Below are 21,587 nucleotides of genomic sequence, written 5' to 3' on the forward strand. Positions count from 1 at the left end.
GGATGAAGGGAGAGAGTGGCATGGACATATATACACTAAATGTAAAATAGATAGCTAGTGGGAAGCAGCCACATAGCACAGGGAGATCAGCTCGGTGCTTTGTGACCACCTAGAGGGGTGGGATAGAGAGGGTAGGAGGGAGACGCAAGAGGGAGGGGATATGGGGATATATGTATACATATAGCTGATTCACTTTGTTGTACAGCAGAAACTAACACAACATTGTAAAGCAATTATACTCCAATAAAGCTACAAAAAAATTTTTTTAATAAAATAAAATGGATCGTGGTCAAGCCAAACACATCAGGAGCTTTTTTGTTTCGAGCAATAAATCCAAATGGCAATGGCAATTCAGTTTTTTTCTTACATTTATTTATTTATTCATTTATTATTTTTGGCTGTGTTGGGTCTTCGTTTCTGTGTGAGGGCTTTCTCCAGTTGCGGCGAGCGGGGGCCACTCTTCATTGCGGTGCGCGGGCCTCTCACTGTTGTGGCCTCTCGTTGTGGAGCACAGGCTCCAGACGCGCAGGCTCAGTAGTTGTGGCTCACGGGCCCAGTTGCTCTGCGGCATGTGGGATCCTCCCAGACCAGGGCTGGAACCCGTGTCCCCTGCATTGGCAGGCAGACTCTCAACCACTGCGCCACCAGGGAAGCCCCGGCAATTCAGTTTCTATTTGTTCTGGCTTAGATCTATAGTACTTGTAGACACCATAACATATGTGTTCAATTTGGCCTCTTTAGGTAGGACTTCTGTGACAACCAAGAGCCCCAAATCTGGAATAAATAGAGGTTAAAGGAACCAATGCAGAAATGCCAAGTAGCTTTTTGATATGTTGGATAAGAAAAGATGTAGAGAACAGTGAACAATCCCACCCTGGGACAAAAAGAGATAAAAACTTCCCTTCCCCCTCTTCCCATGTGTACACAACACATGACCGAATGTGTTGAGTCTTTGAGCAGAGGGTGAAGGTGGGGAATGGTATTTTCCTTGAGTCCTTTCATTGGGTTCCTGGTGCCTTGTATCAGTGCAGCTTTCATGACCCACCTCACTTATAGCACACATCTTAGTTTTTTAGCAAAGCACTTAAAAATGTACAGTTAGCTCTCACCTGTTGACTAATAAGGCCTAATCACCCAGAGGAAGGGCTCAACAATGTGTATTATCAGTAAGCGTCCCATAGAGTTTTTTAGGAAACTAGCCTAAACATGGAAAAGCTGCTGAGGAGAATAAGCAATAAATTTTTTAAAATTTCAACATTTACTCAGGTCAAAGTGAAGCCAGGTGTCCAATCTGCCCTTGCACCATTCATTTGTACAGTTTGTGTGAAGTTTGCAGGTCAAATATGTTTCATGATAAAGGAATTTCTATGATAGAGTAATTTTTATTTGTTCTTTTATCTTGTGCCAGCTGATGATGAAACAAACCCACTTTTTCCAAGTCACACCAGCTGGGAGCAGGGCTAAAATAATTTCAAATAGGAGTCCTCCACTCAGCTGGCCCTGGCAAATTGGGTGAATGACTTCCTCCATTAACTCAAATCCCTTTCAAATAGTACAGGAGGTCATCCTGGGTGCCTCGCTGGTCTCTTTATTTGCCTGTGCCATTGGTGGAAGGATCCTAGGCCATTCTTTGCCATCGCCTGCCACTGGGTGGTTCCACTCCAGGTCTCTGATGCCTTCTGAGGCTCCTGGTGTTGACTACACAGATCCCCCAACCACAACTGGCATATCCTCTGTCCTCAACACTTCACCCTACTTAAATTGCATACATTCCAGAATGGCACTGAGGTTAAAGTGGCACAGATTTTTTTTTTCCTGCTTTGCTCATCCTTAAGTCCTTGGAAAAGGTAAGGTCAGTGCATATCCTGGTGACTTCAGAATTGCCCTTTCTGAAGAGGCCTAATCCTTTCAGACCAAGCTTTGGTGCCCTTGCTCCTTAGGTTGAGGATGAGTTTTTTCCTAAGAATTTCTGCAGTTCTCAAGGCCCTCTGCTCCACTGCACTAGGACTTGTTTAAACTTGGAGGATAAATATGGTTTATGCTCCCAGACTGGGGCTACCACTGCATGGAATATTCTGAACAGGTTAAAGCAAAGAGTGGAAATATAGTTTGTCTGAAAGCTGTCAAATGGCTGGATTGTAGAAAGTCCAGAAGAAATCTTTTGGGAATATTCTAAGACAGTTACAGCCATCACCATTTGTTGAGTGATGACATACCAGGTATTATGCATACATTCAAGTTTACAACAACCCTGTGAGATAAATCATTGGATACTACAGGTGAGGAAAGGGCCTCAGAGAAGTCAAACAACTTGTCCCAATCATAGAGATAGTAAGTCGGGGAGGAGAGGTCAGGACGAGGGGATTAGGTTTGCTCCCAGGTCCAGGTCCAAGTCTGTGCCCTTACAAGCTCAGCACCACCAGATCAAGACCTTTTGAAGTGAAAGGGCTCTGAGAGACCAGATCAGTTGAGATCAAGATTGTGCTCTATTGTGTTGTTTGAGGAAAGGCAGGTGTATAAACACAAATAAGACAGGTGGATTATTCAAAAAGAAATTGAAGACACAGGGCATTGGGGGAGGGGGAGTTGAGGTGAAAATTCCAACCCTCTAATCATGCCTTGGTCTTTGTGGTGACCAGCCCTCATCTTGACACTATCTAGGGACCCCAGCCACTAGTTGTCTAATTAGCATACAAATGACACTTTCATCACTCTGCAGATTCTAAAGGTTTTAGTAGCTGTGTGCCAGGAACCAGGGACAAAGACCAAATAGTTATTTATTTTGATTATATCATAGTATCCCAAACAAAACAAAAACTAACAAACTTGCCTGCTAAATTTCTGAAACTGGAAATCAAGACATTTCTACTTAAGAACAGGCATAATTACCCTTACTTAAAGGGCAGTTGTCTTCTTTGGGTTTCTGGATCTGACAACATAGCACCAATTATCACATATCAACATACTAAGTTGTTTAGTTTTACATTATTTATACTTACATATACTAAAATATGCTGTCCCTTTGCCCCCAGCATCTCCAGGGATAATCCCTCAGTGGTCAGGCTTTCTCTCCATGACTTGCCCCCTGCCTGTGACCTCAATAAGAGTGGGCAGCCAATTCAACCTGGTCCAACCAACCTCTTCCATCTGAATTTGAATTGTGAGGCATAGAGACTAGGAGTTGGGAGATGCATGCCATCAATAGCAGAGCTTTAAGCAGATCTCTCATCTCATGCTGTTGAGATTCCTACCTTCTGCTTGTTTAAATTTTACTTAGATTGCGTAAGATCTGGTACTGCATTTTCATACCTGCATCATACCAGACATTGTTTTCAGCAAGCAGAAATGAGATATTTCAATGTGGTCGATCCATTGGTTGGTTAAGTAGCCATTCCCAGTCCCCTCTCCCTTGCTGTTTCCCCCAAAAGAGATTACAAAACTTAAATATTTTATTTCCCTGCTTCTCTTGCATTTAAGGGTGGCCATGTGATAGTTCTGGCCAAAGAAACATAAGTAGAAGTCTTCTGAAGAACTTTGGAGAATTTTTTTTTCTGATAAAAGAGACAGATGCAGTATGCCCTTTCACCTTATTTCTCCTTTGAACTATAGGGGAAGCAAAACTTTTCCTCAACCCTCTTAGAGTCTCTGGCTGGGCCTGAGAATTAAGTTGACATAAGACAGGTTAACAAGAGAAAAGTGTACAAATTTCATTTTTTACATCTACATGAGAGACTTCACAGAAAAATGAAGACCCAAAAAGCAGTTACACCTAAGTGCTTATATACCAGGTTGAACAAAGAGTACTAATTGTGGAAAAGTAACTAAAATATATGGGGAGGCTAAAGGAAGATAAGTGTTGATTTAACAAATCTGTTTGTGCAGGTTTCCCTTAGCCTCGACTCCTGATCTCTGGTGATAAGAATATTCTTTCCTTCCTGGTGTAGAGAGGGCATCTTCCACATGAAAGAAAAAGTGCTTTCAGGAATAAAAAAGGAGGTCACAGTGCCTTTCCTGAATCTTCTATTTTTCAAGTGCCTCTAGTTCAAAATTATCCTTGTGCCAAAGTGGTGTATTTGGGGATGGCACATTCTACTACTATTCAGAACCCAGATGTAGCACCTGGAGCTTCAGCAGCCCTCTTGGGACCATGTGTCAAACGCCAACAGAATTGTAGAGGTGCTATTCCTGACACTATTGTGCTACTGGACCAATGCTAGTAACCACCTACCTCCAGATTTCTTGATGTGAGAGGAGGAAAAATGTTTAAACCTCTGTGAGTTAGGTTCTCCATTATCTGCAGCTGAAAAGAATAATTCAAAAGCAACTCATTCGTAAAGACTAATTACCCTATATATATCCGAAGAAAACAGAAACACTAATTTGAAAAGATACATGCACCCCAAAGTTCATAGCAGCATTATTTACAATAGCTAAGAGATGGAAGCAACCTAAGTGTCCATCAACAGATGAATGGATAAAGAAAATGTGATACACACACACACACACACACACACACACACACACAAAATGGAGTACTACTCAGCCATAAAAAGAACTTTGCCACTTGCAACAACATGGATGGACTTGGAGGTATCATGCTTAGTGAAATAGGTCAGAGAAAGACAAATGCTATATGTTATCACTTACATGTGGAGTCTAAAAAATAAAACTAATGAATATAACAAAAAAGAAACAGACTCACAGATACAGAAAACAAACTAGTTGTTACCATTGGAGAGAGGAAAGGGGGGAGGGACAAATAGGGGTAGGAGATTAAGAGATACAACCTACTATGTAAAAAATAAATAAGCTAGGGCTTTCCTGGTTGCGCAGTGGTTGAGAGTCCGCCTGCCGATGCAGGGGATGTGGGTTCATGCACCGTTCCAGGAGGATCCCACATGCTGCGGAGCGGCTGGGCCCGTGAGCCATGGCCGCTGAGCCTGCGTGTCCGGAGCCTGTGCTCCGTGACAGGAGAGGCCACAACAGTGAGAGGACCGTGTACCGCAAAAAAAAAAAAAAAAGCTACAAGGATATATTGTACATCACAGGGAATATACCCAATATTTTATAATAACTATAAATGAAGTATAATCTTTAAAGATTGTGAATCACCATGTTGAAACTAATAGAACATTGTAAATAAACTACATCTCAATTTTTAAAAAAATGAATTACACTAGTGCAGGGAAAGTACTTCCTGGTATTGAGACAGTAAGCCAAAATGTAAATTTCATTAGTTCTATGCAGTCTTCATTTGTTTTCTAATCACTCTACATATACTCCTTAATCATGGGAACCATATCATCCACCTTATTTAAAATATCCACAATCCTTGAGCAGGGCTGGACCATCAGAAAAGTGTTTTTTAAATACAATATTCTTTTCATGAAGCACTAGGGCTCCAGATAAGGTACACCCCAGAATCTGTAAGCAGTTTCAGAAAGTAGTACCCTTTGGAACCAAGGATACTGTTTGTTTTGTTGCAACCAAACAAAAAAACTAAGATGATTCAATACAGGCAGAAGTGACTCACCCTAAGAGGGAGTTATAGATGTGGCTGCAGAGAATACAGTGTTCTCTGTATAAGAAAACCGGAATACAGCCACTTGGCAAAAGACAAAATTGGATCTACACCTCACACCACATACAAAAATAGACTCCAAAGGAATCAGAGATCTTAATGTAAAGAACAAAACCCAACAAGTACTAAAAGAAAACACAGATGGATTCCTTTATAATCTGGGTGTAGGGAAAGGCTTTTGAATTATAATTCAAAATCCAGATATAATAAAAGACTACATTTAAAAAAACAAAAACAAAACCCAAAACTTTTGCATGGCAGAAACCACTATAAGCAAGGTCAGACAAACTGGAAGAAAACATTTGCAAAATATATCACAAATAATGGGCTAATTCTCATAAAAAGAAGTACATCTCAAATCTAACAGCAAGTAGAAGGGTTAACACTGACACAGATTAGAGCAACTCGGTAGGCAAGCAGGGATATATTACCATTCACTAGCTAGTTCTCATGCGTATTAGGACTTCATAGTTAAATCTTACAGGCAGAAAGATTCAAACGCTTACCTATCTCTGATAGACTCTTTCAGTAGTCAGGTGGTGTCAAATCTAGTGTGCAGAAGAATTTCTGTCAAATCTGTAATATGCACCCTATATTTTAAGAAATATAAGTAGAATTCAAGGATACTTTTGACTGGGACATTTTCCCTCCTCACATGGTTTTAAAAAAATTAAAAGGCTTTGGGATTCTGCTGGAGTTCTGATTTTTACACTGATTTTAGAAAATAACTCCCACAAATAATATGCTTCCTCTGTCCAACAAAGATAAGAGTTTACATATTGGAATCATAGTAACTCCACCTGTATGTAGAAGCTTCATGAATTCCTGCTTAACCAGCCATCAGCCCTCTTGTCCTTTCTTTGAAATACTCAGGGCAAGAAATGTTTGTTGACTTCACTTGACTGGGCAAGTCCCTGCTTAACAGTATTTATAACCAGAGTCATAGTTTCACTATTGTTAGAGCCATCAACAAATATATATTGATCACTTTCCATGTGTAAACTAGAGTACTTGCAAGCTTAAAAATGTTGACATCCACCAGTTACGGGGACCGGGTCTACTCAGAGGCCAAGGACAACCAAAGTGAGAAAATAAGAGGCCTTCAGAATGTGGTTTGTGAGTGGAATACTATTGCCCAGGCATTAGGAAGGAATTATAACAATTTCAGGGGGAACAGGGCCAGCTTCTGAAATGGCTTAGGGCTTGTAGTCAAAAGAGGCCCAGTAGGAATATAAAAGGAATGAAAAGGCTGGCATGGCAACCCATGATGCAGTTCTCACAGCTACGAGGTACCTCTTGCCACATCTCCTGCTCGTGTGTCAGCAGCAGCAATTCCTGGCAGGCTGAAGACTTCCACCTTCAAGTGTCAACCATCAAGTCTTCCAACTTTGTCTCAAGGCTTTTTCCAAAGCCTCAGTATCTCTGCTCTGCGTACATGTAGCTGCAAGTGTGCCCCAGAGGCATTCTCAACCAAAGAGTGAGGGACAAGTGATCCCACCTCACCACCACTCCCCCACCCCCGCTCCGCCATCCTTCAGAGGGCCATTCTACAGAGGGTCCCCAGCAGAACTGAGCCCCAGTTGCCCACAGTGGTGGCTAGCTGGATACTGGCCTTTTCCTTCTTCCCTGTTGTTCTTTGCATTCTTATTCTGACCTCCTGGGGTCATCCCCCAAATGAGTTACTGCACTAGGGTTTTTGACCCAGTCTTTGCCTTTGGGGGAATGCAAACCAAGACAGTCCTACTCTCGGTGAAGGAGGAATAGGATCAACTGAAAAAGCAGGTTGAAGTTTTAGACTCAGTCAGGCCTGCTTGAAAAGAATAGGGTACCAGAGAGAAGTGGGTCTATCATATGTGTGCAGGGGATAGGGGACAGAAATGCTTCTGTTAAATTTAAGGGCTACCCAAATCAGAATGCCTTCCTTCTCTGTACCTGACTATACTTTTATCTTTTTCTTTTTACTAGAATGAGAAGGGCACCTAAAAACAGAGACCAAACGGTTTCACTCTCACTTTATTCCCTATTAAATGCAGTGTCACACAATGGCCAGATATTACAATCTGAGCTTTAAGCTCTTTACCAAAATTGAGATTATTTGGTGTCCAACTAGTCCTAGATTCCAAAATAAAGATGGCTTCTCTTGTGAGGAATAAAGTAGAGGAGACCTAAGGCTTTGTCCACAGCCTGTAATCAAGCTCCTGGAGAGTTTCTAGAGCAACTGTTTCAATAAAGGACTGGGCAAGGGTCTGTTCTGGCTACTTGCATTACCTTCTTTAGGGCAAAAATTATTAGCCCAACTATAATTATCTTAACTTTCCTTGGTGTACATGGGTCAAATTTCTTCCTAAACGTGTATTTCAAAAGAAAAAGCAAGCGGGAGTTCTGAACAGAGAGGCATTGAGCAGTCTTTGCAGATGTTTTATGTTCTCCCTTGGGGAAGATAAACAGCCCATCTTTCTAGAGGAAGCACAGAGACCTTGGCAATACCGTTCTTTCTTTTTTTTTTTTTAACATCTTTATTGGAGTATAATTGCGTTACAATGGTGTGTTAGTTTCTGCTTTATAACAAAGTGAATCAGCTATACATATACATATATCCCCATATCGCCTCCCTCTTGCATCTCCCTCTCACCCTCCCTATTCCACCCCTCTAGGTGGTCACAAAGCAGGCAATACCTTTCTTGAGAACAGAGGTTAGTTTGCTAATTCTACTCATTCTCCAGGAGAAGGGAAAAATTAGCTTTAGGGATGTTTGGATCCAGCTAGGGAGATTTTATCAAGAACATCTCATAACATACTGTCATTCAAGAAGCACAAATTCTTCAAAGCCTGGAAAGTGCAAAGTCAAACGGAAAAAGTAAGATTTTAGGGATGAGACAAGGTCAGGAGACTTATCAGTGCTCATCGGGGCCCCCAAGACATGGGCTTTGAAAGCATCAATAACTAGTTTCAGTTCAGTCCGGCTGAAACAAATGTGGAAAGAACTGGAAACCTTCTCAGGGAGGCAGGAGTCACAGGCCTAAGCAATATCAGAGAAGGAGGTAGCCATTGTGGTAAAAAAGCATGGAGATCATGGTAGGTATTAAACGATGCAGAGGAAAAAGCAGGGAAATCAAGACCACACGCTGGTTGAAAGTTGCTGGTAACTATTCATTCAGTGTTACAGGTGTTAAAGCAATGAATAAGACCAGTGAGGCCCTTTATTCTTTTTTTCTTTTTCTTTTTTTTTCTTTTGGCTGTACCACTTGGCTTGCAGGATCTTAGTTCCCTGACCAGGGACTGAACCTGAGCCCTTGGCAGTGAAAGTGCAGTCCTAACCACTGGACCACCAGGGGATTCCCAAGGCCCTTTATTCTGAGAAGAGAGAAAGAGAGCCCTCTTTGCTAGTTTCACAGATTACCTTTTTATGTTCAACCATTTGTAATATTATACATTTTCGGTGGATTTAGCTGAAACTCAAGTCTAGATGTTAATGAGAATTCCATTGACATTTCAAGCTAATGTTTATAAAATAACAGATCTTTGATCTTAGGTTTATATCTTTTGCTATGCCCCTAAAATCTTGATAGTAAAATTTTTTCCTGTTTTTGAGTTAAGTGATCAGCAGCTGGTTTGGGTACTTACTGTATGCTCACCCAGTGTGGGGACAATATGGAAGATTTAGAGGTCGGAGCCTTTCTTCAGTTTTGAGCTGGGCACATTGTTGTCGAAAAAAAGGTTACATTCCCCAGCTCCCTTGTTGCTAGGTATGGCCTTGTATTTCTGGCCACTGAGATATAAACAATGAAAAGGAGCTGACTCAGTTGGGAGAGGCCCTTTTTCCGCCCTCTTGTTTTTATTCTGCTCCTTCCAAAAGGACTGAAATGCAGATATGAAAATGGAGCTCCAGTTGCCATCTTGGACCATAAGGTGACCCTGAGGATGGAAAACACAGGCTGAGGATGGTGAAGCAGAGAGACAGGAGGGTCCCTGAAAGCATCTTGCACTTCCATGTTAATCCTAGATGAACTATTTCCAGTTTTCTTTACCCAAGAATAAAAAGAAACGCTTATCTTGTTGAAGCCACTTCTAGTTTAGGCTTTCTGTTACTTGTAGCCAAATTCATTGCAATTTGTAGCAGATACAGTTAGGGTGCTATATACTTTTTGGGCCATATTTACGTACGAGCGACAGTACTTTCATATTAAAAGATGGCCTACTATTTGCAGGCCTGGGCAACTGTTCTTTGTCTTTTCTTTCAATGGAGTTGCTCAGGGAAGCTGAAGAGAGCCCCCTTGCGCCACCATCCTTCTTTATTTTCTTTTACACTTGCCTTGTTTTTTCTCCCACCATTATAATTTCCTCCCTCAACTGGGAGCAAATATAAAGCTGAAGGAAGAGGTTGGGATTGGAAGAATGAAGGTGAACAGGAAGAAGATACTGGGGACTTGACAACTGAGCTGGATACAGATTTTATAGTAAATGGCTCACTCCACTCTTATCAACTGAGACCAGGACCAGGTTTGTTACTGAAGGAGAAAAAGTGGTGCTCACACTTGGGTCAAAATGAGTTCTTTTTCTTTCCCCTTTTATTGGTCTTTCATTGACTTTTCTTGGGAACCAGTCACCCTAGCCAAGAATCCCTAAGAATCTCGGGAATAGATGTTTACTCCTCATTATAGATATGCTGTTTCTATTGATATGCTGTCTGAACATTCTTTTTGCTTGAGGAGTGTAAATTCCTTTAAAAGAAAAAAATATATATATTCCAATATATCTCATACCCACTCCCCAACTGATTCTACAAAGCTGGGGAAGGGCCTAAAGAGAGGAATGGGGAAACTGTAAAGAAAATCACTATTAAACAGTGAAAGCAGGTTTGGTGGACAGAAGAAATCTTTAACTGTGGGCACCCTCTCCTGCAGAGACCTTTGCTCCTAACTTCAAGAGAGGCTCCAGCTATTGATTTCTGTTTAGAAAGTTTTACAAACAAAGAAGCAGAATTCTAAGTTTTGCTACTGAAGTAAAATAGCAAAAAAAATTTAAAAAGAGGAGTAGCCAAGACTTTGGCCCACGTGAGATGCCACCAGTAGAAACCTGAGATCAGCCAACCTGCTCATGACTTCCTCACCTTTTAAATATCTCATATCCTACAGTACTTCAAGATTTCTGCCTAATTAAATGTTCTGCTCCTGTATCTGTCACCTCCATTCTCATGCTCACAATCTTGACTCTAGTGCCTACAATAGCCTTCCTTCAAACCACTTCCTCCCCTTGTTCAAAACGCCCTGCACCCCAACTCCATGCCCTACCTCTTTTCTCAGTGGACCCTTGGCATACCTCACTCAGAACCCTTACCATGTTATCTGGAAGGATCCGTTTGTGTATGTTTTCTTATTTAAATCTGCACCTTGAGGGACTTCCCTGGCGGTCCAGTGGCTAAGCCTCCCTGTTCCCAATGCAGGGGGCCCGGGTTCGATCCCTAGTCAAGGAGCTAGATCCCACACGCCACAACTAAAAGATCCTGCATGCCGCAACTAAGACCTGCGCAGCCAAATAAATAAATAAATATTAAAAAAAAAAAAAAAAGACTGCGCTTCCACTGCAGGGGGCGTGGGTTCAATCCCTGGTTGGGGAACTAAGATTCCACATGCCGTGCGGCACAGGTAAAAAATACATATACATATAAGAATCTGTACCTTGAGTGCCTAGCCCTTTGCCTAGCACAGAGTAGCTCCTCCGTGAATATTTCTTGACCTTGAGCAGGAGCGATAATCAATCACAACATCTGCCAAAAGCTAAGTGACCAGTTATCAGTTGTAATGTACTAGTTAAAAAAGACATCCCTGAAATTAAAAAAAAAAAAAATTTTGTGCAAGACAAAGAGAGAGAGAAAATTACCCAAAGCTGGAAGATATAAATTTGAACACAGCTGGGAACTGTGAATGGGAAATAAATAAGTAAAACTCTTTGTTGATGTTATGAAAGGTCTTTCACAATGGATCATCAGAAGCTTCAACAATCATGATATGTGCTAATACTAAAGATAGCACAGTGGAGTGGTTCAGAGCATGTGCTCAGGAAATGGACTTCAAAGTTCATATTCCAGCTGTGTAAACCTAGGCAGATTACTTAACTTCTCTGTTTCTGTAGCTCCATCATTTGTAAAATGCAGATTCTACTAATGCTTTCCGAACGTTATGAGAATTAAAGGAGTTAATAAAAATAAAGCACTTAGAAAAGTGGCTGGTGCATAGAAAGAGCTATGTAAAATTTTACTACTATTGTTATTATTGTTCCTGTTATAATTCCTCATCCTAAAGCATGGCCTATGACAACAAGAAGAAGGAAAAGTGATGGAGGGCTAACATACTTATATAAGTAAATACTAAGAGCTATGTGGATAAAGATGGCAATGTGGGCCATTCACTACTTTAAATTTAGATCTCTTAAAATTGTACTTTTATAAACTCTTTGCTGTGAGGGTAAACCCACAAAAGAAGAAAGCACAGATTCCTTTGTCCCCACGCCCCCACTTTCCCCTTCTATGTGTGTCCTTGTCAAATTTTGTGATTTATCATTAAGTACAAATTATTATTTAAGTGCATAAAGATCCTTTTGACATAAATTGGGAATCATATAGAAATTGTTTTAAGAACATAAAACTAGACAATTAGAGTTTCTTTATTACTTGCTTTTGAACTCATAATCTCACTGGAGTTCTTAATTAAGCCGAGTTTGGGAATACAGTTTCCAGATCTTGGTCTAAAGACTTTTTGTTGAAACACCTTCATAATCCTTATTTGAATTTATATTAGTAAGCATTTATATAATCTGTAACTTATAATTCTGAGATAGCTGGTCCTTTTGACTTCTGGGGACATTAAAAGTACGACAAAGTTTCTAGCTCTGAGTACTTACAGATCTTTTTTTCTTTCTTCTTCTTCCTTTTGATAAGACTCATAATAGGATACTTTAGTTTTTGGTTAGTTCCCCTTAGTCTTCTTCACTGTGAAAACTCTTTCCTTCCATTATGATCAATTCAACAAATAGTTAACAGTCATCTAATTTTATGAAGGGGTATAAGGTTTATAAAGGAAGTTTCCATGTCTGTCATGTGGCTGCTATAACTCCAGTGCCAACCAAGGTGCGTTGCACATAATGGGTGCTTGAAAAGTATTTCGTAAAGAGATATGAATAAAGATCCTATACTGAAGCAGTGGAGGATAGTAGAACCAGTATAAGTTTTAGATATGTGTTCAAATCTCAGTTTTCCAAATTATTATCTATGTGATCTAAAGCAAGTTGTTTAACAAACTCATTTTTTCTTGTAAATGGAAATATCTATTTCATAAGGATTATGAGAATTTATCAAGATAATAGTTTATTAAAACTCCTCCTGAGTGTATAGTGGGTATCAGGGACTGCGTTGCAAAATATAGGTCTTTAAACGTTGAGGGGATTGCAATTCCTGTTCTTAAGAAAGTTCCACATAATAATAACGCAGGTCACAGAATATGGACATGTTATGGGTGTTCAGAGTAGGGAGAGATGACTGTATTTGAGGGCATCAGGAAACGAGGTGACATATGAAATAGTCCTTGAAGGAGAGTTAGGATTTTAACAGTTGAAATGTGCAGGCATGTCCAGATTAAACAGAGAACATAAACAGGGAGCAAAAAGGTACTGAGTGTGACTGAAAAAAGGTCAGTTACTCTTTTGGCTGAAATGTAGGGTTGACACAGGAAGTAGTGAGAGATAAACAAGAAATGTGGGGTAGGGCCATATTGGGGTTGCCAATTTCTTTAATTCAACAGACAATGAGCAACTCTTGGTAATTTGGGGGTAGGCCAATGGAATAATAGGATTGGAAGGTGGAAGCACCTAAGCGTGGAGAGACCAGTTAGGAGAGGCTATTGCATTATTTCAGGCAAGAGATAATAAAGGTCTGCAGCAGGGAGGGGTCAGAGGGAAAGCAGACACGACAAAAAAGCAGGCACATTTCAGAGCGAATCGACAGTCTGTGCCTAGTGCCTTGTGCTGTAGGGAGAGAGGGAGAGAAGGGGGGAAGAGAAGGAGGGAGATGGGGGAAGAGGAGGAGGGAGAGAGAAACCCCATGACTGGAGCCATTTACACTATTTACAGGAATGGGTAAATCACAGGAAAGTGTCGGTTTGGGTTTCGGAAATGGGTCAGCTTGAGGTTTGGATTGCTCCTTGCTGCCACCTTCCCTTTTGTACATCCTGGTTTTCAGGGCCACCTCCACCTCTCTCCACCAAGTAATTGTGCATTCTGTCCTTGACCTGACCCTGCGTTTATCTTCACGCCCCAATTCTGCTCCCTACTACGCCTGGCCATTGTACTCTCACAGCCACAATGACCCCAGCTCAGGTCCTGGGCTGCAGGACACTCCACCCGCCAGATCCCCTATCGTCTTCGCCTAGGCAGCTTCCATGCGTGCGCCCCCACGGCTCTGTGACCAATAGGCAGGCCCTAGTGCTGGGATTCGACTGGCTATTGGTTGGCTGAGCCATGGTGAGAGATGGTGCGGTGCCCGTTCTCAGCACGGGTGAGAGCTGTGGGCGGTTGTTAAGGCGACCGTTCGTGACGTAGCGCCGTCAGGCCGAGCAAGCCCCAGATGATTGGCTAGATGATCGGACGATCCTTCCTTATTGGTCACAGGCTCGTCCGGCTCCGAGCGTGCGTAGAAGCACAGGTTTCTTCCGCTCCGCGTCTTCGTTGACTGGAGACGCGTGGAGCGCCAGCTCCCGGGGACTGTGGCCTCTGGTGAAATAGGGAGGTAAGGAGGGCGGCGGTGGGCGGGAGCGGGTTAGGGTTGTGCAGGTGGCGGCTCTCGAGTTCCGTGCGGCCCTGGAAAGGGGCAGCCGGTACCTCCTGCCGACCCGGGGGGAGCTGCGCTGGCGGCTTTGCCCGGGGTGGCGCCCCGGTCCCGCGGGGACTGCGAGGAGACGTCCTTGACGCGCGGCCGGCCGAGTGGCGGCCCGCATCTATGCCGGGGAGCCCGCGGGCCAAGCTGGGCCAGAGGGGCGGGCGGCGGGCCGGCCTCTTCTGGGCTCCCGTCTCCATCGGTGGACCGGCGGGGCGGTGCCGCGTTCGCTGGCCCTGTCCGAAGTCGGCGGTGCTGGCCAAGCAGTCACGATCGTCGGGGCGGGAAGGGTGCCAGGCAGGGTGATCTCGGAGTCCCCTTAATTCGAGGAATGCTGGTGGGCTGTGGGGCAGCCAGGCCCGCAGGTTGGGGAGGGAACGCGAGAAGGTCTATCAGGTGTGGGCGTTCACGCCCAGGCTTGCAGTTATCACTGGGCTCACGCCCTGGCGCTGCTGTTCGTCAGCACCTTAAATGCTGCTGACTTACCCAGAGCCGTGAAAGAACTGTGGATCTGCATAGATGCGTCTGGTTATTTCCAGGAGAAACGGATTGAGAGGATGCAGAGCCCAAGGTAGAGACTTGCCCGAAGACTTAAACGATTCTTCCTCTCCGTCTCCTTCCTCTCCTTCTTTCTTCTTCTTCTTCTTTTTTTTTTGTCAGGGGGCGTGGTCTCCTTGGTGCTGATTGCTGATGTCCTTTAGTCCAAACCTTGTAGGTTTTTCGGAATGTTTGGTTTTGGTATTTTGATAAGGAAGAACGTACCTTGGAGACTCACAAATAGAACAGTCAGTTTTTGCAGTAGGAGGAGGTTGATGTACTTCATCTTAAATGGTCGTTTGAAATTTTTCAGGTCTTTGAGGACATGCCTTCTTAGACTTGGTCCTGAAAAGTCATGGGAAACATCTGTTTCCAGGCCGTACTAAGTAATCGTGTAAAATTTTAGCGTCACGCAATGTAGAGAATGTATTTTTTATGTTTGCTTGTGAATTAATTTTTTTATCCGTGCAATGAAAGACATTTTTTGATTTAGAGGTAATCTAGAAAGGCCCAGAGTGTGACAGACTGGATTGTGAGGGCCTGCTTGGTGGTAGTGTCTTTCCAACTTGTGATAAACTTGGCAGTAAAGACAATGGGAGTTAGTAATATGAAGGCTTAAAAATGTGCAAAGATTACATCATTAACATATGAAAACGGTTGTGTGTGTGGCATAAGCATTTCAAGATGAAGTGTGTGCGCACGCATGTGCACGTGCTCTTTTTATTCTTGTATGATCCAGTTTCTAGGCCATGGATAGATTAACACATCTATATCACTGTCTATTTAGGTTGACCATATGAAATTGCTGATATTTGACATTTGACCGTTTTTCCCATACAAAAAATAGCAGTTTCATATGGTTCACTTAATACTTGCCTTTGTTAAAGAACTTTGGAGCTCTAGCTTCATAAGTGAATAAAAAGATATGTGACTTACACAGAGGCACACCATGTCATAGAATTGGGTGTAGAATCCAGGTTTCCTGATTCCAGTGTGAGAATTTTTTTCTCCATAGGATACTGGGTTGAGCAGCAGAATTCTCGATCCTGTTGGAATAAAAATGACTCAGTACAAGACATGGTTTATTTATTTGTTTGTTTATTTTTGGCTGCGTTGGGTCTTTGTTGCTACGCATGGGCTTTCTCTACTTGCGGTTGAGCGAGGGCTGCTCTTCGTTGTGGTACGTGGGCTTCTCATTGCGGTGGTTTCTCTTGTTGCAGAGCATAGGCTCTAGGTGCACAGGCTTCAGTAGTTGTGGCTCACGGGCTGAATTCAGTAGTTCTGGTGCACGGGCTTAGTTGCTCCGTGACATGTGGGATCTTCCTGGACCAGGGCTCGAACCTGTGTCCCCTGCATTGGCAGGCGGATTCTTAACCACTGCGCCACCAGGGAAGTCCCCTACATGGTTCTTGCCTTCAAAGAGACAAAACGTACACAGCAATTAATATGAGAACAATGTAAGATAGTGTATAGTCAAATACTGGAATGTGTAGCACAGGAAGAGTGCTGAGTGGGAGGAAAGAATCAGAGTAGGATGCCAAAGCATCTTTTTCTGCAATTGGCCATGGTAGGTGGTTTTTGTAGCATATTGAATTAGAGTTTGGGGATTCAATTTAATTTAAATTATCCATTCTTTTGAATAATCTTTGAAATGTTTGCAGCATACTTCAGTCTGAATAAGCAAGGCATACATTGCCTAACTTGATTTTTTAAACTAAAATTTATTTTTATTGCAGCATGGCCTAAATACTGTACTTTGAATTGGCATGAGCTGTCTATTGCCTGCTAGTGCCACTTGCAACTGATGATGAAGTTGGAAGATTGGATTCCATGGCATTTAAATGATTTGCAAAAACACAGGGAAATGGAGAGGGTGCTAGTGGGAAATGTGCAATTATAGTTACTTTTGACACACCTTTGTACATTTGGTTACTCATTTTGTATTTCCAAATAGGTGAGGTTCTCTGTTTGGAGATGGTTTATGAGATCATGTCACGGGATCACGTGTAAATCTTTTCCGGAATGTTGCAAAGATGACTTTACACCTAGGAAAGAAATGTTCCAGTATTGACAATGCTACCATGAAGCTTTTGAGGGAAAACATAATGTCCCTAATATATAATTATAGATTAATAATGCTAAACCTATTTGTGATCAAATTGGGGTGCCTTCTTGCTAGCAGCTCAGATTTTAATTCAACCGAATTAACTTTTTAATAGTGAAGAATACATTTTCTTGTTAAGGGAATATTCTAAATTGAGGGGGCTTGGGGGGAGAGAGTGTTAGAAACTTTGACCTAGTTTCAAAATGTGTTTTTAGTTAATTCATTTTCTGCAACACTGATGCTAGTTGATCCTTTAGACTAGTTTATAGGGTTTTGTATTTTTGTTTTTAAATATAAGGAAGTTATGTGATAGAAGGCTGTCATGAAAATCTAGGCTCTTATGAGGCTTTTAGTTGAAATGAAGTAGAGTTCAAATCTAAGATATGATTAATATTCTCCAATACTTTAAGTCCAAGTCCCTGCTAATTTAATAGAAAGTATGTTTGTTATTGTTCATTTTCCAGGATAGTATAGGAAATGTATAGCCTCTCTTCCCAACCCCATCTTCCCTTAATATGTTCTCTGAATGCAGAGAACTGGGGGGCTTGAAGTGGGGGAGTTATATCCATATCTTTAAAAAAGTCATCTTTAGGTCTGTTTCAAGGTGTGTCAATAAAATGCATGCTACTGTAGCTTAAGAATTTATTTTTAATTAGCAGGTATTTGTTGAGCAACTGCTATGTATGAATGCAATGTGCTGGAGGATGAAATGAGCAATAGGCCTCAGGGAGGAAGGTTGAAAAAGCCTGAATAAACACAGGCAGATGCATGCCACATTTATACATTTCAGTGACCCGCCCGCCTTTTAAAATTGAGACCCACAATAAGAAATACATGTTATGTCGGAAGCCAGTACAAACACTCATATGTATAATTTCATGAAACGTAATGTTTCAAAAAATAATATCTACCCATACCACATGCCTTACCCACAGCTTTTTTCTCTTTTTCCTTTTATTTTAAAATATTTGTTCTGACTCATAAACTTGATTTCATGATCTCATCGATCCAGTGAAGGGTTGTGACCTGTGGTTTGGAAACCAGGTATCTATTTGGTGGCCTGGTGTGGCTGAAATGTAGAGAATAGAGAACATTGAGTGATGCAGTGAGAGGTGACGCTTAGTAATTGCTTTGGTTTGTAAAAGCATCTCTTATTTTCTTTTCCCTAACACTTTAAATAGATTAATGCTTTATTTTCCTTAATTTGGTTCCTTTCTATTTTCTTTCTTCAATAAATGAATCACTTTCTTAATTATTACCATAAATGTGAGATTCATTTGAATTCTTGATAGTCTGTCAATCAGTGGCCTTAAAATTAAATCTTAATTGATTTTTATGGGTAGTTAATATGCTTTATCATAAGCATTAATTTTAGTGTAAGAAGGCTTGCAAGTTCCTATATTAGAGATTAATAACTATACTAGATTTTTTTTAAAACCAGAATATCAAAATTATTATTACTATTATTTAGCCGGCAAACATGGAAAAGTTTTGCCATGGTAGTCATTAGGTCAAAATAACCCATATTCTGTTGGGAATTTTTCAATGCTGTAGATGTCTACTTTGGCCAGCCATCCTCTTATTCTAGTACTGTTCCAGCATTTTTATTAAATGCCGTTAAAGTTTGGGAAAAGACCTCTGGTGACAGCAACATTGGGAAGGTTTATTAAACATTTTGCTAGTGACATATTATGCCATGTGTTTTATGGAATGGAAAAGTCTAATGGACTCCTGCCCTTGAAGAGCTTTATAAACTAAGATAATGATTTACAGGAGGACACTGAACAAGTAGATTGTTTGGTATTTACCTTTTGCATAACTAGAATGTAGAGAATGAAGAGGGTGCTTATATGCATTTTGTGTCAGGGTAATCCGAAAATAAATGTGAATGGTTGTTTCTCACTTTTGTTTTGTGCTTTATTGCTCTCCTCCCTGCCTCAGATAATAATCGGGCTGAGGTATTATTTGGTTTGATCTTAAATGCTCGAATTCATACCACTGGTAAGAAAAAGCTGCTTTTAAGTTGTTTGTTAGTGAATAATAGAGGATTTAAGTGTTGTGAGTAAAGAAGTAATAACAGTCCTCTTATTTTAATTTTGTAATTATTTTCCAGAATTATAAGGAATACTGTCAAATAGTTTTATTTTTAATATACAAGACGCTGCATACAAATCGGGGTTTACAATGCACTCTTCCTTAAAATGTTTTCCTAAGAATACAGTGAGCTGTATACTAAGTGTTCATACTTGATATTCCTTCCAGGATCCAAGGATTCTTCAGCTACAATGTTGTCAAGACTCTTCCGAATGCATGGCCTCTTTGTGGCTTCCCATCCCTGGGAAGTCATAGTGGGGACAGTGACACTGACCATCTGTATGATGTCCATGAACATGTTTACTGGTAACGATAAGATCTGTGGTTGGAATTATGAATGTCCAAAGTTTGAAGAGGTTTGTGACATTAATCTGATTATTGACTAAATACATTTTGAATTTCTAAAGAGTGTCTCCTTTTAGAGACCACATAATCAAAAAAACTTAGGAGTAAAATTTTTATTTCAGTATTCATAACTTTCATTTACTTATATAGTATGGAAATGCACTGGAAATACTTCTCTTTTGCTTTTGGTATACAAATGAGTGTAACTGACTTTACTTGAGAAATATAGCTTTCATAAGTGACTAACAGTGAAAAATGATCGGCTTAAACATTAGATTGTTTAAAAATTAGGAGTAAATTTTTGATTTGCATTGTAATATTTTATTTGACTTGTGCCTAAATTTATACTATCATGATGGTATGTAAACTAATGATGCATGCAAAATAAAAATTCTTATTTTTGATTTGGATTTTTCTTTTCTATCTCTCCCAATAGGATGTCTTGAGCAGTGACATCATAATTCTGACAATAACACGATGCATAGCAATCCTGTATATTTACTTCCAGTTCCAGAATTTACGCCAACTTGGATCAAAATATATTTTGGGTAATAATTTTATATATTAACCTTTTTGTGTGCTATCAAATTTTTGATTTACTGTGGAAATTTACCTGTTTGTTTAAATCGTGTGTGGAAATGTGTGTGCTGCACGTATTCAATACTTTTATTTCTTTTTATTCAAGTTAGACGTTCTGCTATTTGAGACTTCAATAATCTGGAGAAAATAGTATTATTTCTCTCAGAATATCATATGGGACTGTGTGTTATTGTGTGTGTAAAAAAGGCTGAAGTTTTTTCAGTTTGCTGAATTTTGTCATTTTAGGTATTGCTGGACTCTTCACAATTTTCTCAAGTTTTGTATTCAGTACAGTTGTCATTCATTTCTTAGATAAAGAATTGACAGGCTTGAAGTAAGTATTTAAGCATAAATATACTTTTTTAAAAAATATATTGTTAAGAACTGTTCTTCTCTATGATATAAAGCATTATAGTATGTAATTATCAAAAGTTTATAGAAAATATGGGAAAATTTTTCATGTAATCATATAGCTAATTTTAATACCTGTTAATGTTTTAGTATATATCCTGTCCCACTTTTTTATACTTAAAGAAAACTTCTGAGATCATACTGTATATACTGCTTTATAACTTTTATGCTTTATAATAGTTTATCAACATCTTTGCATGTCCTTAATGCTAAACTAAATTATTTGTAATAGCTGTCTAGTATTCCCCTATCCTCTAGGTTGGATTGTTAGGTTATTTAATTTCCCCCATTAATAACAACACTGTGATAAATGTCTTTGTAGCTAAATTTTTGTTTGTATTCATAGTCATTTTCTTAGCATACATTCCTAGCAGTGAAACAGTGGCTGTGTAGGTTTTTAGGGCTTTTAAGTGCTGTTATCGCCAATTTGGTCTCTAGAAAGGTTGTTCAGTTTATTCTTCTATAGATAGTAATTAATGAAAAAAGAATTGCACACAGTATACAGGTTTCCCCTGCTATCTGAAAGTACAGCTTTCCTATGAAACCTTCTGTAAGTGAAGAAGCAATTGCCTTGGGACACATCTTTGAAGGGATGCACACAATAAATCAAGGTAAAGCACAGTGCTTACAGACACAGTTCAAAGCTATGGCAGCTCGGTGCTGAGATGCTAAGTGTAGTTCCCAGGCAGTGCCGTTCTCTCTGTCTGCTCCAGGTACCCACTGCCTCTATAACGGTTCCCTGCAAAACAAACACTGAATGCTATTTTCTCTTTTCACCTTTTTTTGTCAAAGTGAAAACCTTGTTTGGATTTCTTTTGGTTAGCAAAAATGGTTACTAGGTAGGTCTTTCATAAAAGTGAAGTGGCGTAAAGCAAACTTTTGAAAAGTGGGGGACACCTGTATTCCTCTTTTTCCCCCATGTTGATTCACAGGGACACATTTTTTTTTTTAAACTAAGGATGATATTTTGCTATAGAATTATCAGAAGGTGTTTCTGTATAAATATATTTACATTTTTAACATTAAAAATATTCTTAAATATTTTGAGTGACTAATATATTTAGCTTTGA

At 40.4% G+C, this 21,587-nt stretch overlaps 1 protein-coding gene across 3 annotated transcripts in view; it reads left to right on the forward strand.

Moving 5' to 3' along the window:
* HMGCR (3-hydroxy-3-methylglutaryl-CoA reductase) overlaps positions 1-21,587 on the forward strand; it is a 53,521-nt gene that overhangs the window by 17,992 nt on the left and 13,942 nt on the right. For 2 of the 3 annotated variants that reach the window (XM_029217010.1, XM_029217011.1), the window contains exons 2-4: positions 19,351-19,538; positions 19,964-20,075; positions 20,353-20,440. In XM_029217010.1, the coding sequence (XP_029072843.1) occupies positions 19,374-19,538; positions 19,964-20,075; positions 20,353-20,440 (365 nt within the window). In that variant the 5' untranslated portion in view covers positions 19,351-19,373. Of the gene's footprint in view, positions 1-14,276; positions 14,361-19,350; positions 19,539-19,963; positions 20,076-20,352; positions 20,441-21,587 lie in introns of those variants that run through there. The other variant, XM_029217009.1, reaches the window with a different exon arrangement.

This window comes from Monodon monoceros, unplaced genomic scaffold, assembly GCF_005190385.1.
Source record: "Monodon monoceros isolate NGI ecotype Baffin Bay Population unplaced genomic scaffold, NGI_Narwhal_1 Super_Scaffold_12, whole genome shotgun sequence".
Lineage (NCBI taxonomy): Eukaryota > Metazoa > Chordata > Mammalia > Artiodactyla > Monodontidae > Monodon > Monodon monoceros.